At 39.9% G+C, this 12,578-nt stretch overlaps 1 protein-coding gene across 2 annotated transcripts in view; it reads right to left on the minus strand.

Moving 5' to 3' along the window:
- ube2r2 (ubiquitin-conjugating enzyme E2R 2) overlaps positions 1-9,468 on the minus strand; it is a 101,410-nt gene extending 91,942 nt beyond the window's left edge. The window contains exons 1-2 of one of the 2 annotated variants that reach the window (XM_073064215.1): positions 9,429-9,447; positions 8,831-9,024 (exon numbers count right to left, since the gene is read on the minus strand). In XM_073064215.1, coding sequence (XP_072920316.1) covers positions 8,831-9,007 — 177 coding nt within the window. In that variant the 5' untranslated portion in view covers positions 9,008-9,024; positions 9,429-9,447. Of the gene's footprint in view, positions 1-8,830 lie in introns of both variants that reach the window. The other variant, XM_073064214.1, reaches the window with a different exon arrangement.
- Positions 9,469-12,578: the final 3,110 nt, after the last annotated feature.

Here is a 12,578-nt window from a genome sequence, read left to right on the forward strand (position 1 = left end):
TTCGTTCTGTATGCAGTTTTATATGAACATGACTTCCTGTACATAAGCTGGTTTAATATAGTTTCCTGTGCGGGTAATTCAGATTTTGACTTGAAGCACACACAATGTAGACAGACATCCACCTCTGTCCGCACTTTATATCCCCTTGAAACAGCAATATCTGTGAATCTTCAGCATTCTTAATCTTGGTAAACACTTCGTAGATATATTTAAAAGGATGTATTGTTTGTCATTTATCACTATTAAGCTACTGTTGTACCCCAAGTTCTCTCTGGCCTACACTGCATAGTTATGAAATGTTGCATGTGTGTATTAACCTTGGTTAACGACGACTGTGAGAATAATCAATAGTATCAATATATTCAGGCATGTGGTGATTCTGTATTCAATTTAATACATACTTTACTTAACTTTCTGCAGTTTCACAAGTAATTCCCTTTAAAAAAAATCCTGAAGAAAGCTTCCAGCTCAGGGGGTTTTTGAGATGTTTAACGTGAGGGTCGTGGAAGTATAGTTAGGATTGGTAGCCAGAATCTTTATTCCAGAGATGGGAAATCCAAACCACAGGAAACGGCTAAAGGGAGAAATTTAAATGTAATGCCCTGGCTCATATTTTTACTGTTATGCTGTATATATTTCATTTTGGCAGTTCTGTAAGAGCCCTCTATTCTGTTTTCAGCTTGTTTGGGTTACTGTTGAAGATAACAGATGAGGAGAAATGTGTGCCATCCAGTTAGGATGGTCGGATTTAGGGGAGGTTTCTCTGGTGAGGGACACTAAGATTGGGCTTGGGGCTTTTGCTTAAGAGGAGATGAAGAGAGAAGGTGCTGGGGAGAGCCAGTCATAGCATATGATCCAAAGGGAGACTAGTTTGTTCAAGATGGATTGCAAACGATGTTCAGAAGGTAGTGTGTGCTTTCAAGTTGACTGAGGGCCCAGCACGTGAGTGACAGAGAAGTTCAGGATGAGCTCCAACTTGTGCACATTTGACTGTTCAATTAGAATGGGCCCTTTTCTTTTTGTTATTCTTTTCTAACTCTTTAATTAGGATCATAAATATAATTCCTTTAATTGTATGCAGTGTACTCTGTTATTTCATGGCATTTATTTGTAACAGAGTTTCAAATGATACAGCATCCACACAAACCAGGGTTTGGGGTGGGATCATGCTCGCCTCAATCTTATGAGTTTGGCGGGGCTGTCTTCCCTAAAGTAACTCAGCCAAGGAGACCTGAGGGGTAAGTGAGGAGCTCACAGATGGCAGTGAGCATCTGGAATGAGCTGTTAGAAGTGGAGGAGGCAGACAATTACACAGTTTAAAAGGCATTTTGGCATGTGGTTGGTGGACATGGGCTTAAGCAGAGAAATGAAATTAGCACAGCTTGGCTCCAGAATCAGTATGGACCAGGTAGGTCAGATGGGGCCATTGTTAAGTTGCATGTTATGTCCACATGATTCTACTGTGCTTGGGATTTGCACTGCAGAAATGATCTGTCTGTTTACCAATAAAAGAATAACATTCTAAAAAAATAACTGAAGAACCTTGAAACATTAAGGTCATGAAAGATGCTGTACAAATGCATGTCCTTTCCTTCCAAATTGACCATAATGACATCAGATATTGGAGCAGAATTAGGCTATTCTGCCCATTGAGTCTGCTCTGCCATTCCATCAAGGCTGATTTATTCTCTCTCTCAACCCCACTTGTCACCTTCGACACCCTTACAAATCAGGAACCTATCAATCTCTGCCTTAAATACTTTAGCCTCCACAGGCACCTGTGGCAATGAATTCAACAGATTCACCACACTCTGGCTAAATAAATTCCTTCCCATCTCAGTTCTGAAGGAATGTCCCTGTGTTTTGAGGGTGTCCCCTCTAGTCCTAGACTCCCCCCATTATAAAAACTTCCTTCCCACATCCACTCTAGCTAGGCCTTTCAATATTCAATAGGTCTCAATGAGATCCCCCCTCCCATTCTTCTAAACTCCAGTGAATACAGGCATTGAACACTCCTGAATGTATTTGTTAAAGAGCTTTAATAAAAGATTGTTTGATAATATCATGTCTCTATGGCTCCATTTATACCAGAATGAACCACTCACTTAACTGATCGATCAGAGGTCCTACATTTGATCACATCGCTTTGATGAGTTAGCCCATCACAGGATTACTACAGTCCTTAGTAATAGAGCATAAAGGATGTATCTATCAGGATTTTTCTGCCTGATTATCATTCAACTGCACTTCCACATTATACTTTAATAATTTACAGAACGTGGGCATTGCTGGCAATGAGTGGGATTAGGTTCAGCTGTACTGTTCCTTGTATTCATGTGATCTGTTGATACTCAGTCAAGGCCACTTATACACAATAGATCTGGATTGGTGAAGGCTGACAAAGAACAAACATTTTGTCTACTTTAGAATCAGAGTTGCACAGCACAGAAATAAACCCTTCAACCTTCCATGTTCATGTCTACTTTTCTGTCATTTATACTAATCTCACTTGTTAAAATTTGAACTATATCCACCTATATACTAATACTGAGTTAAGTATTGTATGTAATTAGTTTTGCTACAACAAGTGTATGGGACATTGGAAAAAAGTTGAATTTCCCCATGGGGATGAATAAAGTATCTATCTATCTCTATCTATGATTTAAATGCCTGTTAAATATAGAAATTGTATATGGTTCCATCACCTTCTCTAGCAGACTGTTCCACGTAAATCAGTCGCATCCCCTTGTAAAAGTCCAGCCCCTTAAAACTATGTCCTACATCGCGAAAACGTTTCAGAATTAGGTTTAATATCATGAAATATGTTGCTCTGCAGCAGCAGTACAATCCAATATGCAATTTTTTTAAAAACTATGAATTACAAGAAAAATATATTTAAAAAATTAAATAAGTAGTGCAAAATAACAAAAAATGAAAAAATTGAGGTAGTGTGCATGGCTATCTATGCCTTTCATAAACAGATATACGAACCAATCTCTGCCAATAAATTAAAGCCAATCGTTAGCAAATCTCCTTTTCATACTTGGTTGTGATCACATCCTTCCTATGATATGGGAACAAGAACAATACGCTGATACTCGACAATACACAGAACCATACACTAGTGCTCATAATACTCCAAGCATGGCAGAACTCAGGGGTTCCCAGTCTGGGGTCCACAAACCCCTTGCTTAATGGTATTAATCCATGGCATTGAAAAGGTTGAAACTCCTGCTCTAAACCCATGTTTTGTACAGTTGCAACATTAACGTTCCGACATTTGTTTTTAGTGCCTTGACCTACAGTACGAATCAAGCAAAGTCAACAAACCAGTCCAAACATGTGTAAGTAAAGAGACTAGATATAGAAGCAAGGAAAATGCTATGGTTCTGAGGCCCTCCGTTGGTCAGGGTCAATCATGGATATTGCAGTCTGTCTATGTGATATCCAAGCCAGGGCAGAAAGATACAGGGTTCCCTCCACCTGCTCCAGGACCAAAGCCCCTCATTACTTTCATCCACATAGCTATCCAAAACTTCAGTTAAATGTTGCAATTTGAACTCGCATTTACTACTTCCGCAAGGCAGCTCATTCCACACTTACAAAACAGCCCTTCAAATTTCCCTTAAGTATTACTAGATCAGAGTGCTTTGAGCAGTAAAGCTGGACAAAAAATATATAGTAATACAAGAACTTTACAAGAATGGTGATAGGTGCTGGGTACATGGGACAGATTATTTGCACAAGTTTTAGAACAAGGAAGATTAATGGTGTCCAAGGAATCAGGCAGGTTTTTGTCAAGAAGTAGAACACAGTAAATTGTAAAGGGAATATGTGAACCGCCAAATATAGTTAATTTTATGGTATTTTGACTTGAAGTGATGCATATTATGGACATTTACCGTCCACTCACATTCCATCTTTCCAAATTGTTTCTCTATTCAAGTAATTGAAAGGACCGTCCAATACACAAGAAAAATTATACTTTTGCAAAATCAACACTAAATGTAGTACATTCATGACTGATAAAGAAAACAAAAATCTAATTTTAAAAGATTAGAAATAGAGCACCATAACCAACAAACACTCAACTATGAAAAAATGTGATTAACGTTAGAAGGTATGGAGTTGGGTCTCCAATCTCCCTCAAGTGATTTCATGGTATTATTTGAAGACTGGCTGGTGATTATCAGGTCTAAGCTTACCCACTGACCATCAAAACCAAAACATTTTCTTGTCATTAATTCAGCATTCTTTGTGAGACCATGGTGTGTGCTCAATGGTTACTGCAACCCTCACATTGCAATACCAATTTCACTATAAAAATACTTAACTGGCTGTGAAATGCTTTGGGATGCCTGTAATATAGAAAGCACTATATACATTCCTGGCAACACACACAAAATGCTGGTGGAGCGTTCCACCAGCATTTTGTGCGTGTTGCTTGAATTTCCAGCATCTGCAGATTTTCTCGTGTTTGTGTTTTTAAATATACATTCCTATATTGATATCCATAGATTTCTATTCTACGGACTTATAACTGGATCATTATGATCAAAGTTGTCGACCATATACAAGTAATTTTCCAAAAATATTTTGATATGCAGGCTTGGTCAGTTTTTACGGTAATAGAAATAAATAATTAACATTACAGGTGAACTTTTACTTATCTAATGCCATTGAAGCAAATTAAGTTCTGAAGACACAGAACTGAAGAAATCTTTGTATACATTCATGTAACCACCAAATTCCACTCCATCCAGAACCCTCTCCCAGTCATAATGAGGTTCAGTATAGTGGTAACAATTCTCTGGTACTTGGTCAATGGTTATTCTAAGCAAGTGCTATTGGCACTTAGAATACACCCTTTGAGTCATAGAAACAGAGCACTAGAGCACAGGAAAAAAGCCTTCATCTTGGCTAGTACATACCAACTCTGTCTTCTGTTTAGTCTCATCTATCTGCAACAGGATCGAAGCCCTTCAGACCTTTCATCCATATAGCTATCCAAACTTCTTTAAATGATACAATTTCAACTTGCACCTACAATTTCTACAGGCAGTTCATCCCACACTTACAACTCCGAGTGGAAAAGATCCCCCTCAGATTTCCCTTAAATACTTCACCTTTCACCCTAAAACTATGACCTCTAGTTCTAGTCTCAGCCAATATGCAGCAGAAAAGCCTGCAAGCATTCACTATCCATACCCCTCAGATCTCCCCTCATTCTCCTGCACTCCAGGGAATAAAGTACTAACCTAGTCAAGATTTCCCAAAATTTCAGGCCCTTAAGTCTTTCATAGAACATAGAAAAGTACAGCACAGCCCTTCAGCTCACAATATTATGTTGACCTTTTAAGTTACTCCAAGATCAATATAACCCTTCCCTCCCACATAGCCCTACATTTTCTTTCATCCATATACCTATCCTTGTAAATTTGTTCTGCATTCTTTCAAACTTATACCTTTCCTGTAGGTAACTAGAACTGCATACAATACTCCAAATTTTGGCTACACCAATGTCTTACACAATTTCAACATAACATTCCAGTTCCTGTATTCAATATTTTATGAAGGCCAATACACCAAAAGCACTTTTAACCTCCATATCTCCCTGTGTTTCAACTTGTAGGGAATTATGGATTAGTATTCCTAGGACGCCCCAGTGCCCTACCGCTCACTGACATGTTTGTCCTCCCAAAATGCAACACCTCATTGCATTTCATTCCATCTGCCATTTTTCACCCCACTTTCCCGAGAAGGTCCAGATCACTCTGCAAGATTTGGTAGCCTTCTAGCTGTCCACCCACTACACATCAATCTTGAAAATTAACTGGATCATCCAAATCATTAATATAGATGATAAATAATAGATCCTACGCCAATCGTTGTGACATACCACTAAGTCACGGACTTTCAATCTGAGAGACAACCATCTACTACCACTCCTGCTAAGGTCGATGTTGAATCCAGTTGACTACTTCATTATGAATACCAAGTGATTTAACCCTCTGGACCACGCGGGGCTTTGTCAAACAACATCCGCCACCATTCATTAACCTCCTTAGCAACTTCCTTGAAAAACTCCAAGATTGGCTTAATACAACTTGGCATGATCAAAGCTATGTTGACTATTCCTAATCAGACACATACCCAAATACATTTTCCTGTCATTCATTCTTTGGGTTTTTCTTCTGTTTCATGGATGTCTGCAGATAGTTAGAATCTCAGATTGCATACTGTATACATTTCTTGATATTAAATGGAACCATCGAACCTTAGAATACCTTCCAATAATATAACTATGACTGAATTCAAGCTCATTGTCCTATAATTTTTTGGCTAGTTATTAAAGCCTTTCTTAAACAGAATAACATTAGCTATCGTCCAGTCCTCACACATCTCAACCATGGCTAAGGATGTTTAAGATATCTCCGCCAGCACCCCATAGAAAGTCAAAATCATGGCTTACTCCAATTCCATTTTGGGTGGATGCCCAAGAAGATATTTTGAAGCTTATAAACACATATTCGTAAAACCTGACAGGAGTTTTTTTTGCCCCCCAAGAGTTTGATATACAACATTTAAGGAGACCAAAACTGCATTTCATCATAGTTGATAAATTAAATACTGTACTATCAATTTGGTTGTATTATACAGGTTGTCTCAACTGGATGATGTCTATCTGAAATCAGGCTCTATTTTATTCAGAGTTTGAGGAGATTTTGTTTGTCACCTAAAACACTTGAAAACTTCTACAGATGTATCATGGAGAGCATTCTGACTGGCTGCATCACCATCTGGTATGGGTGGGGGGGGCAACTGCATAATATTGAAGTGGTAAAAAGTTGTAAAATTAATCAGCTCCATCTTGGGTACCAGCCTCCGTGGTATCCAAGACATCTTCAAGGAGCAGTGCCTCAGAAGGTAGCATCCATCATTAAGGACCCCCACCATCCAGTACATGCCCTCTCCTCATCAGAAAGGAGGTACAGAAGCCTGATGGCACAAACTCAGTGATTCAGGAATAGCTTCTTCCCCTCTGTCCATTAAGGAATCAGATGCAGTTGACATTGAACCTATGAACACCAACTACTTTTTATTTCTGTTTTTGCACTACTTATTTAATTTAACTATTTAATATACATACACATGTATATTTACAATAATTCAGTTTTTTCTATATTTATTGTATCGTACTGCTGCCTCAAAGTTAACAAATTTCACGATATATGCCACTGATTCTGAAAAGTTGTTTCGTTTATCTTCAAAACAAATAAAGGAATCAGTGGACAACAAAATGCTGGTGGAACACAGCAGGCCAGGCAGCATCTATAGGGAGAAGTGCTGTCGAGGTTATGGGCCGAGACCCTTCCTCAGGACTGGAATCAGTGGCACAGGCCAATGGTTACATTTGACCCAGATTTATAATTTATACTTTTTTGCTTACTTGGAAATATATCATTCTGCTGCTTGTTACATAACCTGTCAAAGTACTTCTATGAAATCTGTCCAATTTTCTGAATTTATAAAATAACAAGTGATCTATAGAAATACAATTAAAAGCACCAGAATGGATTAAGTGTCGGGACCCATCACTCGTCTTTTATCATCAGATGGCAAAGCAGCATGCAACGCTAGCTTACTAGAGGAAACTGAGCTGGATTAAACAAGTCCAATGCATTTTATACTTAATTCAAAAATTACAATTTTATCCGTATCGATCAATATAATCAACATTGGACTTCCATAAAAAAAAAAGACATTTTCTCCCAAAGTGAAAGCTCCTACAGCTTCTAATGTTTACATCAATGCTTTTACTAAGTCCCCGACTTCGAGTGTCTATGAGTTTTAAGGGATGCCTACGTAACCTATCCCTTTAATAAGAGGTGGTGGAAGACAAGGGAATCTGCTGCAATAAGGGATACTGGGAAGCTAATGCAGTTTATTACTGCGCAGGTGGGCGATTCAATGCAGTCAGCGGCTTCCTACGTAAAAAAAAATAAACCAAGCACAGTAAAATAAATGCACATTACACATAAATAAAACCAAATTTACGAAATTTAAATCTCACAAGCACCGGGGTAACTTCGCTATCCAAGGAAAGAAATACAAAGTGCAGAAAGAAGCAATTGCCGCAGAAAAAAGCCATCAGTAAAATCAATACGTTCTCAAACTACAAACAGAATTACAACACAGCATCTTATTACCTTTAATCAAATCATTCCACATTCTTAGACCAAAACGTGAAAAATCAACAATCATTCCTCATTAAGAGGCCAGATATTTATTAGCCTCACAAATGATTAAAATTAAATGCACTCTTGAATTCTACAAGTCCCATAAACTCCAGGTCGTATCAAATTATTATACACAGATCCTAATATCTCCATGCGAGTAACAATGAAAAGTCATCGTGTTCGTTAATAACACTTCTCTTATCTGCCACAAAATAAGCTGATTTACTTAAAATTCTCTGCGACTTCAAAGGGAAACAAGTAACCCTGATCGTCCTATTGAAATGCAGCTTAAACACAATTCTGAAGCACTTCTGGTTCTTCGCGAATTTAAAAGCGATTTAAAGCCATGAGACAAAACAGCGAGGGGAGGGGAGTGGGGAAGATTTGTTTATCCAAGTTAACAAAACGCTCAGCTGCTGTTCTGAGCTCAAGCTCAATGGGTTCCCAATACGAAGCCGAAAGAAAACCAAAAACACATTGGACGGTATTAACGTTTATAAATGACACCGTTTACTTTTATCACAATTTAGAAAAGGCTTCGCGATCCGAGATGTAAACAGGGCCTTCGGCCCCTTGGTTATGTCATTTACCTTGAAATAGCCTCCTTCGTAGAGGGTGTTGGGGGGCCCGAAGATCGCTACTTCCCAATTGTAGAGGTCGGACTCGTCCACCAAAGTGATCCTGAAACCTTCCACCGGCTCCTCCTGTAAACTCTTAAGCTCCAACATTAAGGCCTTTTGAGAGCTCGTCATCTGCTGCTGAGCCATGGTGGTGGGCGAGGAGGCTGCAGCAGAAAGGAAGGAAGGGAGGGAGGGGGAAGGGGGGGTTTAACAAAAAAAATAAACCAGGGGGAAGAAAATGTTTTCAAAAATCAACTGCTGGGAAATAAAAATAGGCACTGGGCGATGAAATACACGACGCTTTTTGGACACTTCACCAAGTTGGGGGGAGGAGGGAGGGGGAAAGGAAAAAGTCCTCCTTCCTCCTTCACAGCGCCAGGCTCTTCAGCAAAATCAAACCCGTGCTCCACTCATCACCCGTGCACCAGCTCATGGAGATAAATATTTCTAAATATTCTCTTACAAAAGGCAGCGACTGCGTTACTTATTGCCGGCGTACACGTTGCTAAGATATGGTTTTACTGAGTGCCCGCGCCCTCCCCACGGTGACAGGAGTAAAATGGCCCACCAGCTGCGGCGGCCCGGCCCGCTCCCGTCTCCCCGTGACGTCACCCACGCCCTTTGTGACGCTCACGCCCCTCCCCTCAGCCATGTGTTGGAAATCAGCACTGAGCATGCGCCACCGGGAGCACGGACTGGCCGGCGGCCCGGAGACACTCTGGAACAGGTATCTGATTGACCGCCAGCCCGGAGACGCTCCGGAGCAAGTATCTGATTGGCCGCCAGCCTGGAAACGCGCCGGCGATATCTGATTAGCCGTCAGCCCAGAGACGCTCCAGAGGAAGCATCTGATTGGCCGAGCCTCATTTTTTTTTGTTAGCGGCCGGGTTAAATCATTGGCCGGAGAAAGCCTTTTATTTCTGTGGAACTGTTTCAGTGACTTGCCGAGCGTGCGAAGAGTTTCTGTTGACATCTCCAGATTTAGTGATTTTTACACTAAACATCCTTTAGGAATTGCATTCCTTTAGGAAAATTGATAAGGAGTCTGAGGCTGCAAAAATTAGTTCTGGTGAAGGGTCCTGCACTTGAAACGTTTTTTTCCGCTGCTGCTCTCTCACCCACCGAGCTGCTTCCAATATTTTCTGTTCTTAATCGTGAATCAATTTCGATGGGGTATAAATCATGGTATGCACATTGATAACGTGCCAGTCCTTTCAACTTAATTGTTTCAAATGGTTGTAAGGAAAGAAGTAGTTCCTAGATTATACTAAACTCCCACTTGATGTAAGTACAAAAGAAAGATTTCGGATGCTTCCTGGCCTGCTGAGTTCCTCCAGCATTCTTTGTGTGTTGCCAAATATTTCTGTTAATTGCTTTTATCTACTTGTTCACAGGTTGTGAATTTTGGCATTAGTAACTTCAGGACTGAGAATGCAGTTCTAACTAAATTGATGGCACTGCTGTTCTGTATAGGCCAGACTAGCCAAAGATGGCAGATTTCCTTCCTTGAGGCAAATTACTAGTTATTCTGTTGGTGTCACTGCTAATATTGGTTTTGTTTTTTATGTATTCCTTTTAGATTAATTTAAATTGTCCAGCATTTATAGTAGGAATCTTTGAATCAATAGTCTAGTAACTTAACCACATACATTATGAATTGATTATTTAGCACTAACATTTTAACCTGGTGTGGGATTGCAAATATTATATTGCAAAAGTAGTAGTATTTTTCTTCCTGTCCCCTTCTGGACCTGCAGTACCAACATTGGTTATATTGCAGTAATTGATAGTTTTGCCAGTGGACTGGCTAAACAGTGGTTTAACCAGCTGTTCATGTTTAACTGTGGTTGGCTCAAAAGGCCATTGATGCATTGAGTCAATTTTAACTGTTGGTCCATTTCCCTCACCTGCACACTATTCTCTCTTCAAAAGCAACCTTTCAAGGTACTGATTAATTTTATTTTCACTGCCCTTTTTGGCAGTGGATGATGTTTCCAATTTATCTGTCTCTACCACTATCTTTGGCAATGTGTTCCATGCACCCACCATTCACTATGTTTATTAAAAAAAACTTGACTCTGAAATTCCCCCAATACTTTCCTCTAATCACTTGAAAATAATGCCCCCTCATGTTAGCCATTTCTAACCTGGGAAAAAGTACTTGGCTATCCATTCAATCTATACCTCTTATCAAGTCTCCTCTCATCCTCCTTTGCTTCAAAGAGAAAAGCCCCAGCGCCCTCGACCTATCCTCATAAGACGTGATCTATAATCTAGGCGGCATCCTGGTAAATCTCTGCACCATCTCTAAAGCTTCCACATCCTTCCTATAATGAGGCGACCAGAATTGCATAGCAGTAAGCACAAAGCTATTACAGCTTGGTGTCGGAGTTTGAAGTTCAATCCCAGCATTTTCTGTGAGGAGTGGAATGCACATTTCCTCCAGTTTCCTCCCACAGTCCAAAGATGTATCGGTTAGTAGGTTGATTGCATGTTTTTTTAATAGATTCTGTTTAGGTTCTTTTAATGGATTTTATTGTGTTTCTTTGTTTAGTGGGTGTGTTCAAGAAGGCCAATCTCAAGGTTGTATACGGCACACACACTTTGATAATAAATGTACTTTGAACCTTGTGGTCAATGCGGTAGATCAATTACAGATACTTTTCATGCCATTTCTAGTCATTAATGTATGGGTTCACCATTATTTTATTCTAATTATTATTGTCTTGATCAGCTTGTTATAGAAACAAAACATGGAAAGGTTGTTGCTAAAATTAGAAGGCCTAAGTTATTGGGAGAGGTTGACTGGGCTTAGTCTTTATATCTTGGAACATAGCAGAATGAGGGGTGATCTACAGAAGTGTTTAAAATTATGAGAGGCATAGATAAGGTATAGCTGGCTGGTGGTGTAGTGGCATCAGTGCCGGACTTCAGAGCGAAGGCTCCTGAGTTCAAATCCAGCCGGCTCCCTTGCACGCTTTCCATCCATGCTGGGTTGAGCGTCAAGCTAACAACTTGGCCTCGTAAAAATAAGAAAGATGATTCCACTCAGAGTTAAGGGCTAAATATATATATGTGTGGGCAACTTTTCCCACACAGAAGAGGTGAGCATATGGATTAAACTTCTGTGTGTATACATAAGGGGAAATCTCAACACCACCTCTTTAGTCAAGAAAGCACGGCAGTTCTCAACCTCCTGAGAAAACAGAAGTGAGTAGCTCTTCTAACCATTCTAACCAATTTTTATCTATCGCCATCGAGACTGTCCTGACCAACTGCTCTGCTGTCTGGTATGGAAATTGCAAGTCATCTGACTGTAAGTCCTACAAAGGATTGCGAGGACAGCATTGTGATCTCTTTTCCAGCCATCAGAGACATCTATCAGGAGAGCTGCATACACAGGGCCCTTAGCATTGTCAATGATCACTGCCATCTGTCCAACAAACCCCTGCTGTCAGGCCGAAGGTTTCATATCCTTAGGACAAGAACGTGAGGATGGAAACAGCTTCTTTCCCCTGGCTGTAAGGCTACTGAACTCCCTGCTACTACCCATATCACATCATGCATGAAGCGCCAATAGCATTATACTGTTTACTTTTCAACGTAGCTGAAATACACCTCATTATTTGTTAATTTATTTGTGGTAATATTTCTTTATGTGTTGTTTGTGAGTTATGTGTACTGTATTGTGCACCTTGGTCTGGAGGAAGTGTGTTTT

This window comes from Hemitrygon akajei, chromosome 13 (genome assembly GCF_048418815.1).
Source record: "Hemitrygon akajei chromosome 13, sHemAka1.3, whole genome shotgun sequence".
Classification (NCBI taxonomy): domain Eukaryota; kingdom Metazoa; phylum Chordata; class Chondrichthyes; order Myliobatiformes; family Dasyatidae; genus Hemitrygon; species Hemitrygon akajei.